The 24,819-nt window shown below is 63.5% G+C and overlaps 2 protein-coding genes across 2 annotated transcripts in view; one reads left to right on the top strand and one right to left on the bottom strand.

The window, feature by feature from the left end:
* Positions 1 to 12,050, top strand: part of OPLAH (5-oxoprolinase, ATP-hydrolysing) — a 37,997-nt gene extending 25,947 nt beyond the window's left edge. The window contains exons 19-26 of the mRNA XM_072925149.1: positions 1,582 to 1,766; positions 4,480 to 4,611; positions 5,603 to 5,737; positions 6,655 to 6,804; positions 7,826 to 7,983; positions 8,613 to 8,773; positions 9,676 to 9,773; positions 10,632 to 12,050. Coding sequence (XP_072781250.1) covers positions 1,582 to 1,766; positions 4,480 to 4,611; positions 5,603 to 5,737; positions 6,655 to 6,804; positions 7,826 to 7,983; positions 8,613 to 8,773; positions 9,676 to 9,773; positions 10,632 to 10,856 — 1,244 coding nt within the window. The 3' untranslated portion in view covers positions 10,857 to 12,050. The remainder of the gene's footprint in view (positions 1 to 1,581; positions 1,767 to 4,479; positions 4,612 to 5,602; positions 5,738 to 6,654; positions 6,805 to 7,825; positions 7,984 to 8,612; positions 8,774 to 9,675; positions 9,774 to 10,631) is intronic.
* Positions 12,051 to 12,423: 373 nt separating this feature from the next.
* Positions 12,424 to 24,550, bottom strand: LOC115492365 (uncharacterized). Its single transcript, XM_041714041.2, has 8 exons — positions 24,055 to 24,550; positions 18,141 to 19,663; positions 17,997 to 18,069; positions 17,147 to 17,287; positions 16,825 to 16,914; positions 16,240 to 16,303; positions 14,564 to 14,708; positions 12,424 to 13,978 (listed from the first exon to the last, which is right to left on the bottom strand). Exons 1-8 carry the CDS (start codon positions 24,110 to 24,112, stop codon positions 13,883 to 13,885), a joined length of 2,190 nt encoding a protein of 729 aa, XP_041569975.2. The 5' UTR covers positions 24,113 to 24,550; the 3' UTR covers positions 12,424 to 13,882.
* Between the last annotated feature and the right edge of the window lie 269 nt (positions 24,551 to 24,819).

The following is a 24,819-nucleotide window of genomic DNA, read 5'->3' on the forward strand; positions in this document are numbered from 1 at the left end:
TGGGACATGGGGACATTGGGGACATTGGGGACATTGGGGACATTGGGGACATCGGGGACATCGGGGACATTGGGGACATTGGGGACATTGGGGACATTGGGGGGACATTGGGGACATCCTGGGGACATTGGGGACATTGGGGGGCCACCTTCGTGTCCTTCAAACTGGTCACCAACGGAGAGTTCCAGGAGCAGGGTGGGACATGGGGGACATTGGGGACATCGGGGACATTGGGGACATTGGGGACATTGGGGACATTGGGGACATTGGGGACATTGGGGGGACATTGGGGACATCCTGGGGACATTGGGGGCCACCTTCGTGTCCTTCAAACTGGTCACCAACGGAGAGTTCCAGGAGCAGGGTGGGACATGGGGACATCCCTGGGGATTGGGGACATTGTGGGCCACCTTCGTGTCCTTCAAACTGGTCACCAACGGGCAGTTCCAGGAGCAGGGTGGGACATTGGGGACATTGGGGACATTGGGGACATTGGGGGCCACCTTCGTGTCCTTCAAACTGGTCACCAACGGAGAGTTCCAGGAGCAGGGTGGGACATTGGGGACATCCCTGGGGACATTGGGGACATTGGGGGCCACCTTCGTGTCCTTCAAACTGGTCACCAACGGAGAGTTCCAGGAGCAGGGTGGGACATTGGGGACATTGGGGACATTGGGGACATTGGGGACATCGGGGACATTGGGGGGCCACCTTCCTGTCCTTCAAACTGGTCACCAACGGAGAGTTCCAGGAGCAGGGTGGGACATTGGGGACATCCCTGGGGACATCGGGGACATTGGGGACATTGGGGACATGGGGGACATTGGGGGGATTGGGGACATTGGGGACATTGGGGACATTGGGGGCCACCTTCGTGTCCTTCAAACTGGTCACCAACGGGCAGTTCCAGGAGCAGGGTGGGACATGGGGACATTGGGGACATTGGGGACATTGGGGACATTGGGGACATCCCTGGGGATTGGGGACATTGGGGACATTGGGGACATTGGGGACATTGGGGACACGGGGGAAGATGTCCTGGCGGGGGTGACGACACGATGGGGGGCAGTGGGGACAAGGTGGGGACATTGGAGATGCAGGGGGGACATGCTGCTGGCCCTGAGGGGGGGCCCGGGAGGGGACCTGGGGGGGTCCCTGTCCCTGTCCCCAGTGGTGGGTGACAGAGTCCCATGGAGGTGACACTGTCCCTGTCCCCCCTCACTGTCCCTGTCCCTGTCCCCAGCAGTGACCGAGGCCCTGCTGGCCCCCGGGGCCGTGCCAGGGGGTGTCACTCTCATTGTCACTGTCCCTGTCCCTGTCCCCAGCAGTGACCGAGGCCCTGCTGGCCCCCGGGGCTGTGCCAGGGGGTGTCACTGTCCCCAGGGTGACATTGTCCCTGTCCCCAGCGGTGACGGAGGCCCTGCTGGCCCCCGGGGCCGTGCCAGGGGGTGTCACTGTCCCCAGGGTGACATTGTCCCTGTCCCCAGCGGTGACCGAGGCCCTGCTGGCCCCCGGGGCCGTGCCAGGGGGTGTCACTGTCCCTGTCCCCCCTCACTGTCCCTGTCCCCTCGCTGTCCCCAGCGGTGACCGAGGCCCTGCTGGCCCCCGGGGCCGTGCCCGGCTGCTCGGGCACGCGGAACCTGCGGGACAACCTGGCGGACCTGCGGGCACAGGTGGCAGCGAACCAGAAGGGGATCGGGCTGGTGCGGGAGCTGATCGAGCAGCACGGGCTGGAGGTGGTGCAGGCCTACATGGGCCACGTGCAGGTCAGACCCCAAAAATACCCTAAAAACCCCAAATACACCCAAATCCCCAATGCCCTGTGCCCCGGGCTGGAGGCCGTGCAGGCCTACATGGGCCACGTGCAGGTCAGACCCCAAAAACCCCAAAAATACCCCAAATCCACCCAAATCCCCAATGCCCTGTGCCCCGGGCTGGAGGTGGTGCAGGCCTACATGGGCCACGTGCAGGTCAGACCCCAAAAATACCCTAAAAACCCCAAAAATACCCCAAATCCACCCAAATCCCCAATGCCCTGTGCCCCGGGCTGGAGGCCGTGCAGGCCTACATGGGGGACGTGCAGGTCAGACCCCAAAAATACCCTAAAAACCCCAAAAATACCCCAAATCCCCAATGCCCTGTGCCCCGGGCTGGAGGCCGTGCAGGCCTACATGGGCCACGTGCAGGTCAGACCCCAAAAATACCCCAAAAATACCCCAAATCCACCCAAATCCCCAATGCCCTGTGCCCCGGGCTGGAGGTGGTGCAGGCCTACATGGGCCACGTGCAGGTCAGACCCCAAAAATACCCTAAAAACCCCAAATCCACCCAAATCCCCAATGCCCTGTGCCCCGGGCTGGAGGCCGTGCAGGCCTACATGGGCCACGTGCAGGTCAGACCCCAAAAATACCCTAAAAACCCCCAAAATACCCCAAATCCCCAATGCCCTGTGCCCCGGGCTGGAGGTGGTGCAGGCCTACATGGGCCACGTGCAGGTCAGACCCCAAAAATACCCCAAAATACCCCAAATCCACCCAAATCCCCAATGCCCTGTGCCCCAGGCTGGAGGTGGTGCAGGCCTACATGGGCCACGTGCAGGTCAGACCCCAAAAATACCCCAAATACACCCCAAATACACCCCAAATACACCCAAATCCCCAATGCCCTGTGCCCCGGGCTGGAGGTGGTGCAGGCCTACATGGGCCACGTGCAGGTCAGACCCCAAAAATACCCTAAAAACCCCAAAAATACCCCAAATCCCCAATGCCCTGTGCCCCGGGCTGGAGGTGGTGCAGGCCTACATGGGCCACGTGCAGGTCAGACCCCAAAAATACCCTAAAAACCCCCAAAATACCCCAAATCCCCAATGCCCTGTGCCCCGGGCTGGAGGTGGTGCAGGCCTACATGGGGCACGTGCAGGTCAGACCCCAAAAATACCCTAAAAACCCCAAAAATACCCCAAATCCCCAATGCCCTGTGCCCCGGGCTGGAGGTGGTGCAGGCCTACATGGGCCACGTGCAGGTCAGACCCCAAAAATACCCTAAAAACCCCAAAAATACCCCAAATACACCCAAATCCCCAATGCCCTGTGCCCCGGGCTGGAGGTGGTGCAGGCCTACATGGGGCACGTGCAGGTCAGACCCAAAAATACCCTAAAAATACCCTAAAAACCCCAAATCCACCCAAATCCCCAATGCCCTGTGCCCCGGGCTGGAGGTGGTGCAGGCCTACATGGGCCACGTGCAGGTCAGACCCCAAAAATACCCTAAAAACCCCAAAAATACCCCAAATCCCCAATGCCCTGTGCCCCGGGCTGGAGGTGGTGCAGGCCTACATGGGCCACGTGCAGGTCAGACCCCAAAAATACCCCAAATCCACCCAAATCCCCAATGCCCTGTGCCCCGGGCTGGAGGCCGTGCAGGCCTACATGGGCCACGTGCAGGTCAGACCCCAAAATACCCCAAAAATACCCCAAATACACCCAAATCCCCAATGCCCTGTGCCCTGGGCTGGAGGCCGTGCAGGCCTACATGGGCCACGTGCAGGTCAGACCCCAAAAATACCCAAAAATACCCCAAATCCACCCAAATCCCCAATGCCCTGTGCCCCGGGCTGGAGGTGGTGCAGGCCTACATGGGCCACGTGCAGGTCAGACCCCAAAAATACCCCCAAAACCCCAAATCCCCAATGCCCTGTGCCCCGGGGTGGAGGTGGTGCAGGCCTACATGGGCCACGTGCAGGTCAGACCCCAAAAATACCCTAAAAACCCCAAATCCACCCAAATCCCCAATGCCCTGTGCCCCGGGCTGGAGGCCGTGCAGGCCTACATGGGCCACGTGCAGGTCAGACCCCAAAAATAACCTAAAAACCCCAAAAATACCCCAAATCCCCAATGCCCTGTGCCCCGGGCTGGAGGTGGTGCAGGCCTACATGGGCCACGTGCAGGTCAGACCCCAAAAATACCCCAAATACACCCCAAAACAGCTGAGACACCCCAAAACCACCCTAAACCCCCAAATGCCCCCAAAACTCCTGTGTGACCTCTGGGTGACCCCTGTGTGACCCCTGTGTGACCCCAGGCACACGCGGAGCTGGCGGTGTGGGACACACTGCGGGCGGTGGCCGCGCTGTGACCCTGTGTGACCCCTGTGACCCCTGTGTGACCCCATGACCCCTGTGTGACCCCGTGTGACCCCAGGCCAACGCGGAGCTGGCAGTGAGGGACACGCTGCGGGTGGTGGCCGCGCTGTGACCCTGTGTGACCCTGTGTGACCCCTGTGTGACCCTGTGTGACCCCTGTGACCCTGTGACCCCTGTGTGACCCCTGTGTGACCCCTGTGACCCCAGGCCAACGCGGAGCTGGCAGTGAGGGACACGCTGCGGGCGGTGGCCGTGCTGTGACCCTGTGTGACCCCTGTGTGACCCTGTGTGACCCCGTGTGACCCCTGTGTGACCCCTGTGACCCCGTGTGACCCCAGGCCAACGCGGAGCTGGCAGTGAGGGACACGCTGCGGGCGGTGGCCGCGCGCTGGGGGACGTCGCTGGCGGCCGAGGACACGATGGACGACGGGACCCCGATCCGGCTGCGCGTGCGGCTGGAGCCCCTCACGGTGGGGAGGGGGACGGGGACATGGGGACAGGGAGGGGACAGAGAGGGGACAGGGCAGGGACAGTGAGGGGACAGCAGGGGGACAGAGAGGGGACAGAGAGGGGACAGTGAGGGGACAGTGAGGGGACAGTGAGGGGACAGTGAGGGGATAGAGAGGGGACAGAGAGGGGATAGAGAGGGGACAGAGGGGGGACAGGGAGGGGACAATGAGGGGACAGAGGGGGGACAGAGAGGGGACAGAGAGGGGACAGTGAGGGGACAGTGAGGGGATAGAGAGGGGACAGTGAGGGGACAGAGAGGGGACAGAGAGGGGACAGTGAGGGGACAGTGAGGGGACAGAGAGGGGACAGGGAGGGGACAGGGAGGGGAGAGCGGAGGGACAGTGAGGGGACAGTGAGGGGACAGAGCAAGGACACCCTGGGGACACCACGGGGACACAGGGACACCTCTGAGACCCCAGAGAGCTGAGGGGACACGGGGACCTCCCGGGCTTTGTGGGGACACGGGGACGTCCCCAAGGTTTGGGGACCTCGATGAGGTCAGGGGGAAATGGGAGAGCCCCGGGTGTGGGGTCAGCCAGGTTTGGGGACACCCGAGTTTGGGGACACCCGGGTTTGGGGACACCCAGGTTTGGGGTCACCTGGGTTTGGGGTCACCTGGGTTTGGGGTCAGCCCAGGTGTGGGGTTACCCTGGGTTTGGGGTCCCTGTGGGCTCCAGGCAAGTTTTGGGGTCCCCCCCAGACTCCGGGCGGGTTTTGGGGTCACTCCCTGGTCCCTGGGTGGGTTTTGGGGGTCCCTGTGGGCTCCAGGCAGGTTTTGGGGTCCCTCAGGCTCCGGGCGGGTTTTGGGGTCCCTCAGGCTCCGGGCGGGTTTTGGGGTCCCTGTGGGCTCCAGGCGGGTTTTGGGGTCCCCCCCAGGCTCCGGGTGGGTTTTGGGGTCCCTGTGGGCTCTGGGCGGATTTTGGGGTGCAGTGTCCCCCCCCATCCGCCCAGGGCAGCGCCGTGTTCGATTTCGGGGGGACGGGCCCCGAGGTGCTCGGGAACTGCAACACCCCCCGAGCCATCACCCTGTCGGCACTGATCTACTGCCTGCGCTGCCTGGTGGGGCACGACATCCCCCTCAACCAGGTGAGACCCTAAATACACCCTAAATACCCTAAATACACCCCAAACACACCAAACAGACCCCAAACGCACCCCAAACCCACCCCGAACCCCGTCAGCGCTGATCTACTGCCTGCGCTGCCTGGTGGGGCACGACATCCCTCTGAACCAGGTGAGACCCTAAATAAATCCTAAATACACCCCAAAAACCCCAAACACATCCCAAATACGCCCCAAAACCCCCAAACCCACCCCAAACCCACCCCAAGACCCCAGACAGACCCAACCACCCCAAACCAGGTGAGGCCCCAAATCCCTCCAACCTCCCCACCCTGGGGACCTCAGGCTGGCTCAGGGAGTGCCCAGGTGTGCCCAGGTGTACCCAGGTGTATCCCAGGTGTGCCCAGGTATGTATCAGGTGTATCTCAGGTGTGCCCAGGTGTGCCCAGGTGTATCCAGGTGTGCCCAGGTGTGCCCAGGTGTACCCAGGTGTACCCAGGTGTATCACAGGTGTACCCAGTTGTACCCAGGGGTATCTCAGGTGTGCCCAGGTGTGTGCCCAGGTGTATCTCAGGTGTGTTCCCCCCAGGGCTGCCTGGCCCCCGTCCAGGTGCGGATCCCGGGATGTCAGGGCTGTACCCAGGGGTATCTCAGGTGTGCCCAGGTGTGTGCCCAGGTGTGCCCAGGTGTGCCCAGGTGTGTTCCCCCCCAGGGCTGCCTGGCCCCCGTCCAGGTGCGGATCCCGGGGGGTCAGGGCTGTACCCAGGGGTATCTCAGGTGTGCCCAGGTGTGTGCCCAGGTGTGCCCAGGTGTGTGCCCAGGTGTGCCCAGGTGTGCCCAGGTGTGCCCAGGTGTACCCAGGTGTATCTCAGGTGTACCCAGGTGTATCTCAGGTGTGCCCAGGTGTGCCCAGGTGTGTGCCCAGGTGTCTCTCCCCCCAGGGCTGCCTGGCCCCCGTCCAGGTGCGGATCCCCCCCGGCTCCATCCTGGACCCCTCCCCCGAGGCCGCGGTGGTTGGCGGGAACGTGCTGACGTCACAGCGCGTGGTGGACGTGGTGCTGCGCGCGTTCGGCGCATGCGCGGCCTCCCAGGTGGGGGCGGGGCCGGGGCGGGGGGGCGGGGCCGGGGCGGGGGGGCGGGGCCGGGGGGGTTTTGGGGTATTTGGGGTATTTGGGGTCGGTTTTAGGGTCAGTTTTGGGGTGACACTTCCCCTGTCCCAGGGCTGCAAGAACAGCGGGGTTTGGGGTCAGTTTTGGGGTATTTGGGGTGTATTTGGGGTATATTTGGGGCTTATTTGGGGTATATTTGCGGTATATTTAGGTTTTATTTGGGGTCAGATTTGGGGTCAGATTTGGGGTCAGTTTTGGGGTATATTTGGGGTATATTTGTGGCGTATTTGGGGTAAATTTGGGGTGTATTTGTGGCGTATGTGGGGTGTATTTGGGGTCAGTTTTGGGGTATATTTGGAGTGTATTTGGGGTCAGTTTTGGGGTATATTTTGGGTATATTTGGAGTATATTTGGGTCATATTTGGGGTGTATTTGGGGTCAGTTTGGGGGTATATTTGGGGCGTATTTTGGGTGTATTTGGGGTATATTTGGGGTATATTTGGGGTGTGTTTGGGGTATATTTGGGGTATATTTGGGGCCTATTTGGGGTGCATTTGGGGTCAGTTTTGGGGTGCCACTGCCCATCCGCAGGGCTGCATGAACAGCGGGGTTTGGGGTGTATTTGGGGTCAGTTTTGGGGTATATTTCTGGTATATTTGGGATATATTTGGGGTATATTTGGGGTGCCACTGCCCGTCCCCAGGGCTGCATGAACAGCGGGGTTTGGGGTGTATTTGGGGTCAGTTTTGGGTATATTTGGGGTATATTTGGGGTGTATTTGGGGTATATTTGGGGTATATTTGGGGTCAGATTTGGGGTGTATTTGGGGTCAGTTTTGGGTATATTTGGGATGTATTTGGGGTACATTTGGGGTGCCACTGCCCATCCCCAGGGCTGCATGAACAGCGGGATTTGGGGTGTATTTGGGGTACATTTGGGGTCAGTTTTGGGTATATTTGGGATATATTTGGGGTACATTTGGGGTGCCACTGCCCGTCCCCAGGGCTGCATGAACAACGTGACGTTCGGCTCGGCCCGGGGCGGGTACTACGAGACGGTGGCGGGGGGCGCGGGGGCCGGGCCGGGCTGGGCCGGGCGCAGCGGGGTCCACACGCACATGACCAACACCCGCATCACCGACCCCGAGATCCTCGAGCTCCGGTGGGTTTTGGGGGGTCCTGGGGTTCCTGGGGGGGTCTGGGGGGTTTGGGGGGGTTTGGGGGGTCGGGGGTCCCACACGCACATGACCAACACCCACATCACCGACCCCGAGATCCTCGAGCTCCGGTGGGTTTGGGGGTCCGGGGGGGTTTGGGGGGATTTTGGGGGGTCCTGGGCGGGTCCCGAGTGGCTCCCTGAGGAGGGGTCCCCGGGGGTTTCGGGGCTCTCTTGGTGACTGCTGTGGGATTTTGGGGTGCCCCTCTTGGCCCTCCATATCTCCCTCCCCCCCAGGTACCCACTGGTTAGACTTGTGGGGGGTTTGGGGTGTCTCGGGTGGGATTTTGGGGGTCCTGACCCCTCTCCCCCCCCCCAGGTACCCGGTGGTGCTGTGGGGGGTTTGGGGGGTCTCGGGTGGGATTTTGGGGTTCCTGACCCCCGTTTTTTCCCTCCCAGGTACCCGGTGGTGCTGGGGGGGGGGGTTGGGGGGTGTCAGGGTGATTTTGGGGGTCCTGACCCCCGTTTTCCCCCTCCCAGGTACCCGGTGGTGCTGGGGGGGAGGGGGTCAGGGCAGGTTTGGGGTGTCTCGGGTGGGATTTTGGGGTTCCTGACCCCCTTTTCCCCCCTCCCAGGTACCCGGTGGTGCTGCGGCGCTTTGAGCTGCGGGCGGGCTCGGGGGGCGCGGGGCGGCACCGGGGGGGGGACGGGGTGATCCGGGAGCTGCAGTTCCGTGAGCCCACCCAACTCTCGGTGCTGAGCGAGCGCCGCGCCACGCGGCCCTACGGCATGGCGGGTGAGACCCCAAAACCCCCCAAATCCCCCCAAAATTCCCCCAAAAATCCCCCCAAAATTCCCCCAAAAATCCCCCCAAAAATCCCCCCAAATCCCAAAAAAATTCCCCCAAAAATCCCCCCCAAAAATCCCCCCCAAAATCCCCCCCAAAATTCCCCAAAAAATCCCCTAAAAATCCCCCCAAAATCCCCCCAAAATCCCCCAGCGCCACGTGGCCCTACGGCATGGCGGGTGAGACCCCAAAATCCCCCAAATCCCCCCAAAAATCCCCCCAAAATCCCCCAAAAATGCCCCCCAAAATCCCCCCTAAAATCCCCCCAAAAATCCCCCCAAAAATCCCCCCAAAAATCCCCCCAAAAATCCCCCCAAAATCCCCCAAAATCCCCCCAAAATCCCCCCAAAATCCCCCCAAAATCCCCCCCAAAATTCCCCCAGAAATCCCCCCCAAAATTCCCCCAGAAATCCCCCCCAAAATTCCCCCAAATCCCCCAAAAATCCCCCCAAAATTCCCCCAAAATCCCCCCAAAAATTGCCCCCAAATCCCCCCACACCACGCGGCCCTACGGCATGGCGGGTGAGACCCCAAAATCCCCCAAAGCCCCCAAAAATTCCCCAGAAATCCCTCCAAAAATCCCCCCAAAATCCCCCCAAAAATCCCCCCCAAACTCCCCCTCAAAATCGCCCCCCAAATCCCCCCCAAATCCCTTGGGACCCCCTCAATTTCTCAGTCCCCCACCCCGAGACCCCCCAGATCCTCCCAAATCCCCCCAGATCCCCCTTCAGTTCCCCCCTGACTCCCCCCGACCCCCCAAATCCCCCCTGACCCCCCCTGACCCCCCTGACCCCCCTGACCCCCCTGACCCCCCTGACCCCCAAATCCCCCCTGACCCCCCTCTCGCCCAGGGGGTCTCCCGGGGGCCCCGGGGCTGAACCTGCTGCTGCGGCGGGACGGGCGCCTCATCAACCTGGGGGGCAAGAGCTCGGTCAGCGTGGAGCCGGGGGTGAGCAAAACCCCAAAAACACCCCAAAAACTGCCCTGAAACCGCCCCAAACCCACCCCAAAAACTGCCCTAAAAACTGCCCCAAAACTGCCCCAAAATCACCCCAAACCTCATCAACCTGGGGGGCAAGAGCTCGGTCAGTGTGGAGCCGGGGGTGAGCACAACCCCAAAATCACCCCAAAAACTGCCCTGAAACCGCCCCAAAAACTGCCCCAAAATCACCCCAAAAACTGCCCTGAAACCGCCCCAAACCCACCCCAAAAACTGCCCCAAAAACTGCCCCAAAACCGCCCCAAAGTCACCCCAAACCCCATCAACCTGGGGGGCAAGAGCTCGGTCAGCGTGGAGCCGGGGGTGAGCAAAAACCCCAAAATCACCCCAAAAACCGCCCTGAAACCGCCCCAAAATCACCCCAAAAACCGCCCTGAAACCGCCCCAAAATCACCCCAAAAACTGCCCCGAAACTGCCCCAAAATCACCCAAAAAACTGCCCCAAAACCGCCCCGAAACCACCCCAAACCCCATCAACCTGGGGGGCAAGAGCTCGGTCAGCGTGGAGCCCGAGGTGAGCAAAAACCCCAAAAACCGCCCCAAACACACCCCAAAATCATTGCAAAAACCACCACAAAACCACCCCAAAATTCCCCAAATCACCCCAAAATCACCCCAAACCCTGACCCCAAACCCTGATCCGTATCCTGACCCCAAACCCTGACCCCAAACCCCAAACCCAAACCCCAAACCGGACCCCAAACCCGACCCCAAACCCCAAACCCTGACCCCAAACCCAAACCTGACCCCAAACCCTGACCCTAAACCCCAAACCCCAAACCCGACCCCAACCCTCTCTCCCCACAGGACATCTTCCGCCTGCTGACCCCGGGCGGGGGCGGCTTTGGCCCCCCCGAGGATGGGGGTGACCCCCAGGGCCCCCCGGAGCCCCCGGACCCCCAGGACCTCTGGGCCCCCCAGAACTCCCCGGGCCCCCAAAACCCCGGCGGCCCCCCGGGCCCCCCGACCCCACAAACCGTCCCGGAGCGCAGCAGCGTCTTCGAGTTCCGCCAGGCGCAGGAGGCCGTGTGACCCCAAACCCCAAACCGGACCCCAGACCCCAAATCTGTGGGGCAGCCCCACATCGCTGTGTGACCCCAAACCCGCTGTGTGACCCCAAACCACTGTGGGGCAGCCCCAAATCTGCTGTGGGGCAGCCCTAAACCTGCTATGTGACCCCAAACCGCTGTGTGACCCCAAACAGCTGTGGGGCAGCCCCACACCTCTGTGGGGCAGCCCCAAATCCACTATGTGACCCCAAACCTGCTGTGTGACCCCAAACCACTCTGTGACCCCAAACAGCTGTGGGGCAGCCCCAAATCTGCTGTGTGACCCCAAACTGCTGTGGGGCAGCCCCACACCTCTGTGGGGCAGCCCTAAACCACTGTGTGACCCCAAACCTGCTGTGTGACCCCAAACCGCTGTGTGACCCCAAACCTGCTGTGTGACCCCAAACCGCTGTGTGACCCCAAACCGCTGTGGGGCAGCCCCTGACACAGCTATGGGGCAGCCCCCTAACTTTAGACACGCACAGTCCATAGGGCAGCCCCCTAACTCCGCTATGGGGCAGCCCCCCACCCACTCCAGCTATGCACCCCCTCTATGGGGCAGCCCCAGACTTCGCTATGGGGCAGCCCCTGATCCCATCTATGCACCTCCTATGGGGCAGCCCTTTAACCCCACTATGGGGCAGCCCCCCTTTAGATACGCACAGTCCATAGGGCACCCCCCTAACTCTGCTATGGGGCAGCCCCCCACCCACTCCAGCTATGCACCCCCCTGTGGGGCAGCCCCAGACTTCGCTATGGGGCAGCCCCTGATCCCATCTATGCACCTCCTATGGGGCAGCCCCCTAACTTTAGACACGCACAGTCCATAGGGCAGCCCCCTAACTCCGCTATGGGGCTGTCCCCAATCCCATCTATGCACCTGCTATGGGGCAGCCCCTGGCCCAGCTATGGGGCAGCCCCCCCTTTAGACACGCACAGTCCATAGGGCAGCCCCCTAACTCCGCTATGGGGCAGCCCCCCACCCACTCCAGCTATGCACCCCTCTGTGGGGCAGCCCCCATCCCCGCTATGGGGCAGCCCCCTAACTTTAGACACGCACAGTCCATAGGGCAGCCCCCAGCCCTCCATGGGGCAGCCTCCCCCCCAGCTCAGCCCCTCCATGGGGGACCCAGCTCCCCCCAGTTCCCCCCCCCAATAAACTTCCTGTGCCCCCCAACTCCTGTCTGGTGTCTTGGGGAGGACCGGGACCCCCAGGGACCCCCCCCAGCCCCACGGAGCCCCCCAGGGCTCTGCCCCACAAATCCGGGGGGGGGACACCGACCCCAGACTCTGGAATGGGGAGAACCCCCCTGTGCCACGGGGGCTGTGCCAGCCCCGCCGGAGAGAGGCTGGATCAATGCTGGATCAATACCGGATCAATGCTGGATTAATGCCAGATCAATACCAGACCAATGCTGGGTCAGTGCCAGATCAATACTGGCTCAGTGCCAGATCAGTATTGGATCAATACCAGATCAACAATGGATCAATACCAGACTGATAGGTCAGTGCTGGATCAATGATGGATCAATACTGGACCAATATCAGACTGATGCTGGATCAATACGAGATCAATGTTAGATCAATACCATATCAATGCTGGATCAATACCGGATCAATGACGGCCAATGCTGGACTGATACAGAGCCAATGCCGGATCAATACTGAGTCAGTGTCGGATCTATACTGAGCTAATGCCAGACTGATGATGGATGAGTGCTGGATCGATACCGAGCCAATAATGGATTGATACTGTGCCAGTGCTGGATCAATGCTGGTTTAATGCTGGATTGATACGGAGCCAATGCCGGATCAATACTGAGCCAATGCCAGATCAATGTTACAGGAGGATTCAGACCCCGGCTTGAGGTGAAGCCATTCAGTTCCTTCTCCAGGAGCCTTTGGAGCAGGATCAATGCCGGATCAATACTGAGTCAGTGCTGGATCAATGCCGGATCAATACTGAGTCAGTGCTGGATCAGTGCTGGATCAATGCCAGATCAATACTGAGTCAGTGCTGGATCAGTGCTGGATCAATGCCGGATCAATAGTGATTCAGTGCTGGATCAGTGCCGGATCAATGCCAGATCAATGCCGGATCAATGCCAGACTAATGCCCAATCCATGCTGGATTAATGCCCAATCAGTGCTGGATCAATGCTGGTCTTGGGATGTCAGATCAATAGCGAAGTGATGCTGGAATAAAGCTGGATCAATGCCTGATCAATATCAGATCAATACTGGATTGCTGCTGGACTGGCGATGGATCAATGCTGCATTATTGATGCTGGATCAATGCCAGATGATCAGTGATGGATCCTTTCTGAACCGATGACAGATCAATGCTGGATTGATACCGGATCAATGCTGGACCTATCCTGGACTGATCAAAGCTGGATCAATGCCTGCATCGGTACAGAACTGATCCTGCCCTGATACCAGATCAATGCTGGATCAATACTGCACCAATCCTGCCCCAATAGTGGATCAATGCTGCACCTGTCCTGAACTGATATTGGATCAATGCCTGCATTGATACAGAACCGATCTTGCCCCAATACCAGATCAATGCTGGATCAATACTGCACCAATCCAATAGTGGATCAATACCTGATCAATACTGGATCAATGCTGGATCAATACTGCACTGATCCTGCCCCGATACCGGATCAATGCCGCTATTGATCATCCCCAGGGTCAGCCTGGTCAGTGACACCTGTGGGGACACGGCCGGGCCCCCGGGGTCACGCCGAGGTCACGCCGGGGTCACGCCGGGGTCACAGCAGTGACCGGTGCTGTGTCCGGAGTCACGGTCACACCGAGGTCACACCGGGGTCACAGCAGTGACCGGTGCTGTGTCCGGAGCCATGGTCACACCGAGGTCACACTGGGGTCACAGCAGTGACCGGCGCTGTGTCCGGAGCAGTGACCGGTGCTGTGTCCAGTTCGTGGCCACGCTCAGGTCCGAGCTGTGTCCGGCCCCGTGTCCGGCCCCGTGTCCGTGCGGGGTCAGAGGTCAGCGGGCCCCAGGCGCAGCCGCAGGGCCACGGGCAGGTGGTCAGACAGTGTGGCCAGCTGGGTGATGACCGAGTAGCCGGTGACCTCCTGTGGGGACAGCGGGGGGTCACTGGGGTCACTGGGGGGTCCCAAGTCCCAGTGGTCACTCACGACAGCCAGCGCGGGGTCCCAGGGGGTCAGTGAGGGGTCACAGGGGTCACTGGGGGTCCCCGGTCACTCACGGTGGCCAGCGCGGGGTCCCAGGGGGTCAGTGGGGGTTCATTGGGGGGGTCCCGGTCCCTGCGGTCACTCACGGTGGCCAGCGCAGGGTCACAGGGGTCACTGGGGTCACTGGGGGTTCATTGGGGGTCCTGGGGGTCAGTGGGGGGGTCACTGCGGGTCACTGGGGGTCACTCACGGTGGCCAGCGCGGGGTCACAGGGGTCACAGGGGTCACAGTGGTCAGTGGGGGGTCCCGGGGGTCCCAGGGGGTTCATTGGGGGGTCCCAGGGGTCACTCACGGTGGCCAGCGCAGGGTCACAGGGGTCAGTGGGGGTTCATTGGGGGTCCCAGGGGTCACTGGGGGGTCCCGGGGGTCACTCACGGTGGCCAGCGCGGGGTCACAGGGGTTACTGGGGGTCACAGGGGTCACTGGGGGGTCCCAGGGGTCCCGGGGGTCCCGGGGGTCACTCACGGTGGCCAGCGCGGGGTCCCTCCGCAGCAGCACCCTGTCCACCCTCCGGCCCCGCCACGGCCGCGGCGCCCGCGGGTCCAGCGCCCCGCAGGACAGGATGGGACCCGCCAGGAACCGCTCGCGTCCCTCGGGCTGCGACAGCGTCCTGGGGACAGGGACACGGGATGTGGGGACATGGGGACATGGGGACATGGGGACATGGGGACATGGGACATGGGGACATGGGACATGGGGACACAATGGGACACGATGGGACAGCGTCCCTCGGGCTGCGACAGCGTCCTGTGGGGTGGGGACACGGGATGTGGGGACATGGGGACATGGGGACATGGGGACACAACGGGACAGCGTCCCTCGGGCTGCGACAGCGTCCTGGGGACAGGGACACGGGGACATGGGGACATGGGATGTGGGGACATGGGGACATGGGGACACGATGGGACAGCGTCCCTCGGGCTGCGACAGCGTCCTGCGGGGTGGGACAGGGACATGGGGACATGGGGACATGGGGACATGGGGACATGGGGACATGGGGACATGGGGACACAACGGGACAGTGTCCCACGGGCTGCGACAGCGTCCTGTGGGGTGGGGACAGGGACATGGGGACATGGGGACATGGGGACATGGGGACATGGGACATGGGGACATGGGGACATGGGACATGGGGACATGGGGACATGGGGACATGGGGACACAACGGGACAGTGTCCCACGGGCTGCGACAGCGTCCTGTGGGGTGGGGACAGGGACATGGGGACATGGGGACATGGGACATGGGGACATGGGGACATGGGACATGGGGACATGGGGACATGGGAACATGGGGACACAACGGGACAGCGTCCCTCGGGCTGCGACAGCGTCCTGCGGGATGGGGACAGGGACATGGGACATGGGACATGGGGACATGGGGACACGGGGACATGGGGACATAACGGGACAGCGTCCCACGGGCTGCGATAGCGTCCTGAGGGATGGGGACATGGGGACATGGGGACATGGCCGGACACAGCCGGACACAACGGGACAGCGTCCTGCAGGACGGGACAGGGACACACGGGGACACAATGGGACAGCGTCCTGTGGGACGGGGACAGGGACACGGGACATGGGGACACAGCCAGACACGGGACGTGGGGACGTGGGGACACGGGGACACAGCGGGACAGCGTCCTGCAGGACAGGGACAGGGACACGGGACGTGGGGACACAACGGGACAGCATCCTGCGGGACACGACACGGGATGTGGGGACATGGGGACATGGGGACACGGCCGGACACGACAGGACAGCGTCCTGTGGGACAGGGACACAGGACGTGAGGACGTGGGGACACAGCGGGACAGCGTCCTGTGGGACACAGACATGGGACGTGGGGACAGAGTGACACAGGGACAGAGGGACATGGGGACACAGTGGGACACAAGGACACGAGGGCATGGGGACACAGTGGGACAGAGTGGGATGGAGTGATGGGGACACAGGGACATGGAAACACACGGAGACAGCAGGACACAGGGACAGGGTGACATGGGAACACGGGGACAGTGACACAGGGACACCGTGGGACACGGGGGATGGAGAACCCCCCACCCCTCCAGGCTGATGGGTCAGCTGGACCCTTCTTGTCCCCACTGTGTCCCCCCGTGTGTCCCCAGTGTCCCCATTGTCACCTCCTCATCTTCTCAGGGGTGGACACGGGCTCCTCGTAGATCTTGAGCCAGTTGAGCAGCGTCCCTGGGGACAGGAGGGGACAGGGAGTGAGAGTGACCCTGGGCACAGGGAGGGGACAGCAGGGGACAGAGTGAGAGTGACCCTGGGCACGGAGAGGGGACAGGAGGGGACAGAGTGAGAGTGACCCTGGGCACGGGGAGGGGACAGGAGGGGACAGGGAAGGGACAGGAGGGGACAGGAGGGGACAGAGTGAGAGTGACCCTGGGCACGGGGAGGGGACAGGAAGGGACAGGAGGGGACAGGAAGGGACAGAGAGGGGACAGGAGGGGACAGGGAGTGAGTGGGATTCTGGACACGGGGAGGGGACAGGGACATGTACGAGTCCCCAGACATGGGAAGGTGACAGTGGGGGCTTCAGGAGGTGACAGCGGGGATCCCAGTGGAGGTGACAGCAGGGTCCCCAGGACGGTGATAGTGGGGTCCCTGGGGAAGTGACAGTGAGGTCCCCAGGCAGGGGCAACACTGGGGTCCCCGGTCAGGGGGTGCCACTGGGGTCCCCGGGGAGGTGACAGTGGTGTCCCCACCGATGGCCCAGGGCTGTTCCTGGCCCGACTCGCAGCGCGCGGGGTCCCAGAACTCCTTGAACAGGGGGTGCTCCTGGTTCTTGGCGTCACCTGCGGGGGACACGGCGCTGCTGTCACCCCCATGTCTCCCTGTGTCCCCCCTGTGCTTCTGTGTCTCTCCATATCCTCATGTCCCCTGATGTGTTCCCCCAATGTGTCCCCTCCACGTCCCCCAGTCCCCCCAAGTGCCCCCTGTGACCACCCCATGTCCCCCGTGTCCCTTCTTATTCCCTCATGTCCCCACCATGTCCCCCCCGTGTCCCCCCGTGTCCCCTGTCCCCACCCCGGGAGCAGTTGTCGAAGTTGAGGTCCCCGCAGAGGACATCGAAGGCCACCAGGTCCCTCGGCCGTTCCTGCTCCCGCTGGAACTCCCGGAGCCACCGGAGCACCAGGGACAGCTGCACGTCACGGATGGGGCCATCGGCTGCGACAGGGACAGGGACAGGGACACATGGTCATGGGGCATGGGGACATGGACATGGGGACAGGTACAGACACTGGGACAGGGACCTGGGACACGGGGACATGGACATGGGGACGTGGACATGGGGACATGGGGACATGGACATGGGGACAGGTACAGACACAGGGACAGGGGCCTGGGACATGGGGACATGGGGACATGGGGACGTGGACATGGACGTGGGGACATGGACATGGGTACATGGACTGATACAGGTACAGGGACATGGGACATGGGGACATGGACATGGGAACAGGTACAGGCACTGGGACAGGGACATGGGACAGGGACACATGGTCATGGGGACATGGACATGGATGTGGGGACATGGATGTGGGGACATGGACATGGGGACAGGTACAGGGACATGGGACATGGGGACATTGACATGGACATGGGGACAGGGACAGACACTTGGACAGAGACATGGGACAGGGACACACAGTCACGGGACATGGGGACATGGACATGGGGGCACAGATACAGGGGGACTCAGAGTCACAGACATGGGCATGTGGACACACACATGGGCATATGGACACAAGTGGACACAAACACCCGGACACAACTGGACAACACCACACAGACCCAACACCCCGAGTGCCCCCAGTGTCACCCCGAGTGTCACCCCCCAGTGTCACCCCTCCGCCATCACCGTGTCCCCACTCACCCGCGGGCGCCTGCAGGTGGGTGCAGCCCAGGTAGCCCACGACACGCCGGCCCCGCCCCGTCCCCAACAGCACCTGTGGGGGACACCAGCCACGTGTCACCTCAGCCGTGTGTCACCCCTGTGCCCCCCCAGGTGTCCCCTCACCTGTGCCACCAGCAGCCCCTTGTTGGCCAGCGCGTCCTCGTGGGCACCGTTGGGGAAGGGGTGGAAGCGGGCGGCCAGCAGCGGGAAGCGGCTGCCCAGGAGCAGCCCACTGCCCAGCACGCGCAGCCGGCCGCAGCGCAGCCCCCCCGGGCCCACGCCCCACAGCACGTGCGGGAAGCGCCGGCCCAGCTGCCGGCGCAGGGTGGTGGCCGCGGTGGCATCGAACACCTCCTGCAGGCACACAAAGTCGGTGTCCGGCGGGACGTGGGCGGTCAGCACCGGGGGCATCGGATCGGGCAGCGGGATCGGCCGCTCCGGCCCCACGTTGGTCATTGGTGATGGAGCAGGTCCCAGGGTTGGGTTGGTGATCGGCAACTCCAGTGTTGGCACCGAGTCAACGCTTGGCCAAGGGTTGTTCATCGCTGTTGGGTTGGCCATCAGTGTTGAGTTGGCCATCAGTGTTGAGTTGGTCATCGGTGTTGAATTGGTCATCAATGTTGAGTTGGTCATCAATGTTGAGTTGATCATCACTGTTGGGTTGGCCATCACTGTTGGGTTGGTCATCAGTGTTGGGTTGGTCATCAGTGTTGGGTTGGCCACCAGTGTTGGGTTTGTCATTGGTGTTGAGTTGGCCATCAGTGTTGAGTTGGTCATCGGTGTTGAGTTGGTCATCAATGTTGAGTTGCTCATCACTGTTGGGTTGGTCATCGGTGTTGAGTTGGTCATCAGTGTTGGGTTGGTCATCGGTGTTGAGTTAGTCGTTGGTGTTGGGTTGACCATCGGTGTTGGGCTGGCCATTGGCATCTCCGTCCATGGCATCGTGCCGTCCACCGCTGCTGCCGGACTGGCCACCACCCACGTGTCCACCCTGGAATCGCCGCCCGGGTGCCCCCGGGCCGCGGTGCTGAGCGTGCCCCCGTAGCCGCCGTCCCGGCCGCGCCGCGGCTCCAGCAGCCCGTGGCGGTGCCCGGAAGGTTCCGCCGGCGCTCCGGGCGCCAGGAGCCGGGCGATGAGCGCCGCGCGCTGCCGCGTGCCGCCCAGGTTGCTGAAGCGGGCCAGGCCGCTGGGCAGCAGGCACAGGTTGGCGGTCAGGAAGGTGAAGCCGCGGGCTCGCCGCGGGTCCCAGGGCGCGGGCGCGGGCGCGGTGGCCGCGTGCTGGTAGACGAAGGGCCGGCGCTTGGCCTGCGCCGGGAGCCACAGCAGCAGCCCCAGGAGCGCCGGCGGCAGCGCCAGCAGCAGCGCCAGCAGCAGCGCCGGTGCCGCCAGCGCCCGCGCGCCCACGGCCAGGCAGCGGCCGGCCCGGTGCCGCCGCCAGCGCGCCCGCTGGGCCGTGGTGGGCCGCAGGGCCAGCAGCCGGTCCAGAGCCCAGAACCCGGGGGCCAGCAGCGCCTCGGCCACCGCGGCCACCGCCGCCGGGGCCCGGCTGGGGAAGGGAGTGTCCGGCAGAGCCGACGGCCACGGCATCGGCGTGTCCTGGCAGTCCCCCCGGTCCAGTTCGCAGGCCCGGGCACAGTAGGCACAACCTGCGGGACGAGACCCCGGTGAGTGGGGAGGGACCCCGGCCATGTCCCTGCCTGTCACCTGCGGGGGAGAATGTCCCCGGATGGAGCAGGACCCTCCGTGCCCGCGTGCCACCGTGGGAAATTCGGGTGTGACCCCTCCCCGGGAGTCCTGGTCAGTGTGGGAAACTCCTGTGGCCAGAGTGAGACCTCTCCCCACTCCGGACCCCTGCCCCACGTCCTTGTCCCCGTGGGAAACTCCCGTGGCCGGAGCGGGGCCCATCCCGGCCACCGTGGGAACTCCCACGGCCGCAGCTGCCCGCCCCCGCGTCCAGCTGCCACCGTGGGAATGTCCCCGGCCGGACCGTCCCCCGCCTCCCTGGCAGTCGAGACCATCCCTGGGATCCAGGACCATCCCTGGGATCCAGGACCCTCCCCCAGGATCCGGGACCATCCCCGGGATCCGGGACCATCCCCCTGTCCGGGAAGCAGCAGCGGGGGGACGGGCAGTGACCCCCGTCCCGATGTCCCCACGGGAGCCCCGAGGCCACCTCAGGTGGGTTCAGCCGGGCGGGGCCGCTCCGCTCCCGTCCCTCCTGCCCGGTGGCCCCGGGGCCCGGCAGTGGCCACCCGCGCCCCCAGGTGCCCCCACAGCCACCCCCTCACCTGTCCGGGGCTCAGGGGGAGTCAGGGGCCAGCGGGACCCGGCACAGGGTGAGCCCGGCCAGGTGAGTCCTGACCCCTCCCCTTGTCCAGGTGAGTCCTGACCCCTCCCCTTGTCCAGGTGAGTCCTGACGGATGAGCCCGGCCAGGTGAGTCCCGGCCCCTCCCCTTGTCCAGGTGAGTCCCGGCCCCTCCCCTTGTCCAGGTGAGTCCTGACCTCTCCCCTTGTCCAGGTGAGTCCCACCCTCCCCTTGTCCAGGTGAGTCCTGGCAGATGAGCCCGGCCAGGTGAGTCCCGGGCCCTCCCCTTATCCAGGTGAGTCCTGGTCCCTCCCCTTGTCCAGGTGAGTCCTGGTGGATGAGCCCAGGATGAGCCCGGCCAGGTGAGTCCTGTCTGGCCAGGCTGGCCCAACAGGTTCCCGGCAGCTCCGAGCCCCCAGGGCTGGACACTGCACAGCCGGTGACACCTCACCTGGGCAGGTGACACTGCACCTGGGCAGGTGACACCTCACCTGGGCCAGTGGCACCTCACCTGGGCAGGTGACCCTTCACCTGGGCCAGTGAAACCTCACCTGGGCAGGTGACACCCCACCTGGGCCGGTGACTCCTGCCTGACTCCTGCCCCAGTTCTCCTGGATCTGCCTGACTCTGCAGCTGCCCAATCCCAGCATGGGATGTGCTGGTCACTGGGGGCACTGGGGACACTGGTAACACTGGGGGCACTGGGGACACTGGGAATGCTGGGGTCACTGGGAACGCTGGGGACACTGGGGACACCGGGGGCACTGGGAACGCTGGGGACACTGGGGACACTGGGGATGATGGGGACACTGGGGTTACTGGAGATGATGGGGTACTGGGGACACTGAAGTCACTGGGAATGCTGGGGACACTGGGAATGATGGCCATACTGGGGATGCTGGGGACACTGGGGTTACTGGGACACTGGGGATGATGGGACACTGGGGTTGATGGCCATACTGGGGTCACTGGGACACTGGGGATGCTGGGGCTACTGGGGATGATGGCCATACTGGGAATGATGGGTTCACTGGGACACTGGGGATGATGGGACACTGGGGTCACTGGGACACTGGGGATGATGGGACACTGGGGTTACTGGGGATGATGGCCATACTGGGGATGATGGGACACTGGGGTCACTGGGACACTGGGGACACTGGGGATAATGGCCATACTGGGGATGATGGGACACTGAGGATGATGGCCATACTGGGGATGATGGGGACACTGGGGATGCTGGCCATACTGGGGATGATGGCCATACTGGGGTTGATGGCCATACTGGGGTCACTGGGGACACTGGGGATGATGGGACACTGGGGTCACTGGGACACTGGGGTCACTGGGACACTGGGGATGATGGCCATATTGGGGATGATGGCCATACTGGGATAATGGCCATACTGGGGTCACTGGGGACACTGGGGATGATGGGACACTGGGGATGATGGCCATACTGGGGATGATGGGACACTGGGAATGATGGGACACTGGGGGCACTGGGGACACTGGGGTTACTGGGGATGATGGGGTACTGGGAACACTGGAGTCACTGGGAATGCTGGGGACACTGGGGATGATGGGACACTGAGGGCACTGGGGACACTGGGGACACTGGGGACACTGGGGATGATGGGACACTGGGGACACTGGGGATGATTGCCACACTGGGGATGATTGGGACACTGGGGATGATGGCCATACTGGGGATGATGGCCATACTGGGGTTGACGGCCATACTGGGGTCACTGGGGTCACTGGGGACACTGGGGATGATGGCCATACTGGGGATGATGGGACACTGGGGTCACTGGGGTCACTGGGGACACTGGGGATGATGGCCATACTGGGGTTGATGGGACACTGGGGTTGATGGGACACTGGGGATGATGGCCATACTGGGGTTGATGGGACACTGGGGTTACTGGGGATGATGGGACACTGGGGATGATGGCCATACTGGGGATGATGGGGACACTGGGGTCACTGGGACACTGGGGACACTGGGGATAATGGCCATACTGGGGATGATGGGACACTGGGGTCACTGGGACACTGGGGATGATAGCCATACTGGGGTTGATGGCCATACTGGGGTTGATGGCCATACTGGGGATGATGGCCATACTGGGGTCACTGGGACACTGGGGTCACTGGGACACTGGGGGCACTGGGGACACTGGGGATGATGGCCATACTGGGGTCACTGGGACACTGGGGATGGTGGGACACTGGGGATGATGGCCATACTGGGGATGATGGGGACACTGGGGTCACTGGGACACTGGGGATGATGGCCATACTGGGGTTGATGGCCATACTGGGGTCACTGGGGTCACTGGGGTCACTGGGACACTGGGGATGATGGCCATACTGGGGATGATGGCCATACTGGGGATGATGGCCATACTGGGGTCACTGGGACACTGGGGTCACTGGGGTCACTGGGACACTGGGGATGATGGCCATACTGGGGATGATGGCCATACTGGGGATGATGGCCATACTGGGGTCACTGGGACACTGGGGTCACTGGGGTCACTGGGACACTGGGGATGATGGCCATACTGGGGTTGATGGCCATACTGGGGTCACTGGGTTACCCCCAGGGTCCCCCCAGCCCCAGCTCATCCCTCGGTGCCGTGGGTGGCAGGGCTGGCACGTGCCACAGGTGACTCAGGCCAGGTGTGGCACCTCCGGCCACGGGACAGCCCCGACACCCACGGGGCAGAATTTGTGTCACCGGAGCCTGCGGGGGCTGTCCCCAGTGTCCCCAGTGCCCACCCAGAGGGGTCCCAGTGTCCCCAGTGTCCCCAGTGCCCACCCAGAGGGGTCCCAGTGTCCCCAGTGTCCCCAGTGCCCACCCAGAGGGGTCCCAGTGTCCCCAGTGCCCACCCAGAGGGGTCCCAGTGTCCCCAGTGCCCATCCAAGGGGTCACTGCCAGTGTCCCCAGTGCCCACACAGAGGGGTCCCAGTGTCCCCAGTGCCCACCCAGAGGGGTCCCAGTGTCCCCAGTGTCCCCAGTGCCCACCCAGAGGGGTCCCAGTGTCCTCAGTGCCCACCCAGAGGGGTCCCAGTGTCCCCAGTGTCCCCAGTGCCCATCCAAGGGGTCACTGCCAGTGTCCCCAGTGCCCACACAGAGGGGTCCCAGTGTCCCCAGTGTCCCCAGTGTCCATCCAAGGGGTCCCAGTGTCCCCAGTGTCCCCATCCAAGGGGTCACTGCCAGTGTCCCCAGTGTCCCCAGTGCCCACCCAGAGGGGTCCCAGTGTCCCCAGTGCCCACCCATCAGCCCAGGGGTGCCACTGGACTCTGTCCCAGTACTGGGAGCAGTGGCACATGGCCCGTGCTGGCCCGGTGACATTGGCATCGTCCCCGCGGTGCAGGCCCGGTGTCACCAGCATTGTCCCCGCGGTGCTGGCAGTGTCACCGGCATTGTCCCCGCGGGGCCCCGGGGCCGCGTTCTCCCGGGTGTGGCGACCAAGCCCTCCCTGGTGTGGCCCTTGTGGTGGCCCGCGGGCTGGGCAGGGTCTGGGCCACCCGTGCCAGCTCCGAACCCGTCCCAGTCCCCAGTCCCAGTCCCAGTTCCCAGTCCCAGTCCCAGCTCCCAGTCCCAGTCCCAGTTCCCAATCCTAGTCCCAGTCCCAGTCCCCAGTCCCCAGTCCTAGTTCCCAGTCCCAGTTCCCTGCCAGTGCCACTTGTCGCCGCCCCTTGTCCCGGCCACCCTCTCACCTCCGCACGCCGCCATGGCCACCGCCACCTGCCCGGGGTGGCCACTGCCGCCGCTCATGGCCACCGGGGGCTACCGGGGGCTACCGGGGACCACCGGGGGCTACCGGGGGCTACCGGGGGCCACCGCCCCGCCGGGCCCGGCGCCGCTGCCACCGGAGGCTGCGGGGACACACAAACATCCGCCGGTCGCGGTCACCGCGGCGCCGCCCGGCGCGTTCCTGTCCCGCTGCGTGGCCGGTGCCACCCCCGGACACGGCGCCGGGGCCACCGCGGGGGCCGGTGGCCACCGAACCGCGGCCGCAGGTTGCCCGCAGGTGCGGCCGGACCGGTTCTCCCGGTAGCCCCAAGGAGAAGGGGGGGCGGTGGTGGCACAGGAGTGGCGGTGGCACCTGTGTCGCCGCCGTGGCACTCGCGTCCCCTCACCTGCCCAGGTGCCACCCCCGCGGAGGTGACACGGCCAGGGGTGCCCCGAGCTGTCCCCGTCCCCTTCCCCGTCCCCTCTCACCGGAGCCAGCGGATTCACGGGGGGTTGGGTCGGGTCCGTGTCCCCCCTCTCCCCCGCACCACCGCACCTCGGTCCGTGTCACCCCCTGTCACCCCCTGTCACCTCCTGTCACCCCCTGTCACCTCCTGTCACCTCCAGCCCCGCCCGAGCCCCCACCTGGGGCAGGGGGTGGCAGGGAAGGGGACAGGGAAGGGGACAGGGGAGGGGACAGGGAAGGGGACAGGGAAGGGGACAGGGAAGGGGACAGCCCCCGACCACCC

This window comes from Taeniopygia guttata, chromosome 2 (assembly GCF_048771995.1).
Source record: "Taeniopygia guttata chromosome 2, bTaeGut7.mat, whole genome shotgun sequence".
NCBI lineage: Eukaryota > Metazoa > Chordata > Aves > Passeriformes > Estrildidae > Taeniopygia > Taeniopygia guttata.

Bases quoted from the DNA above. Each gene is read 5' to 3' on its own strand.
- LOC115492365 (XM_041714041.2), bottom strand. From the start codon at position 24,112: ATGAGCGGCGGCAGTGGCCACCCCGGGCAGGTGGCGGTGGCCATGGCG. The intron at 18,070-18,140 runs GTGAGGGGACAC...TGTCCCCCACAG, and splicing joins AGGGGCTGCTGGTGGCACAG to GTGCTGTTGGGGACGGGGCG. The intron at 17,288-17,996 runs GTGAGTGGGGAC...TCCCTGTCGCAG, and splicing joins CCACCTGCAGGCGCCCGCGG to CCGATGGCCCCATCCGTGAC.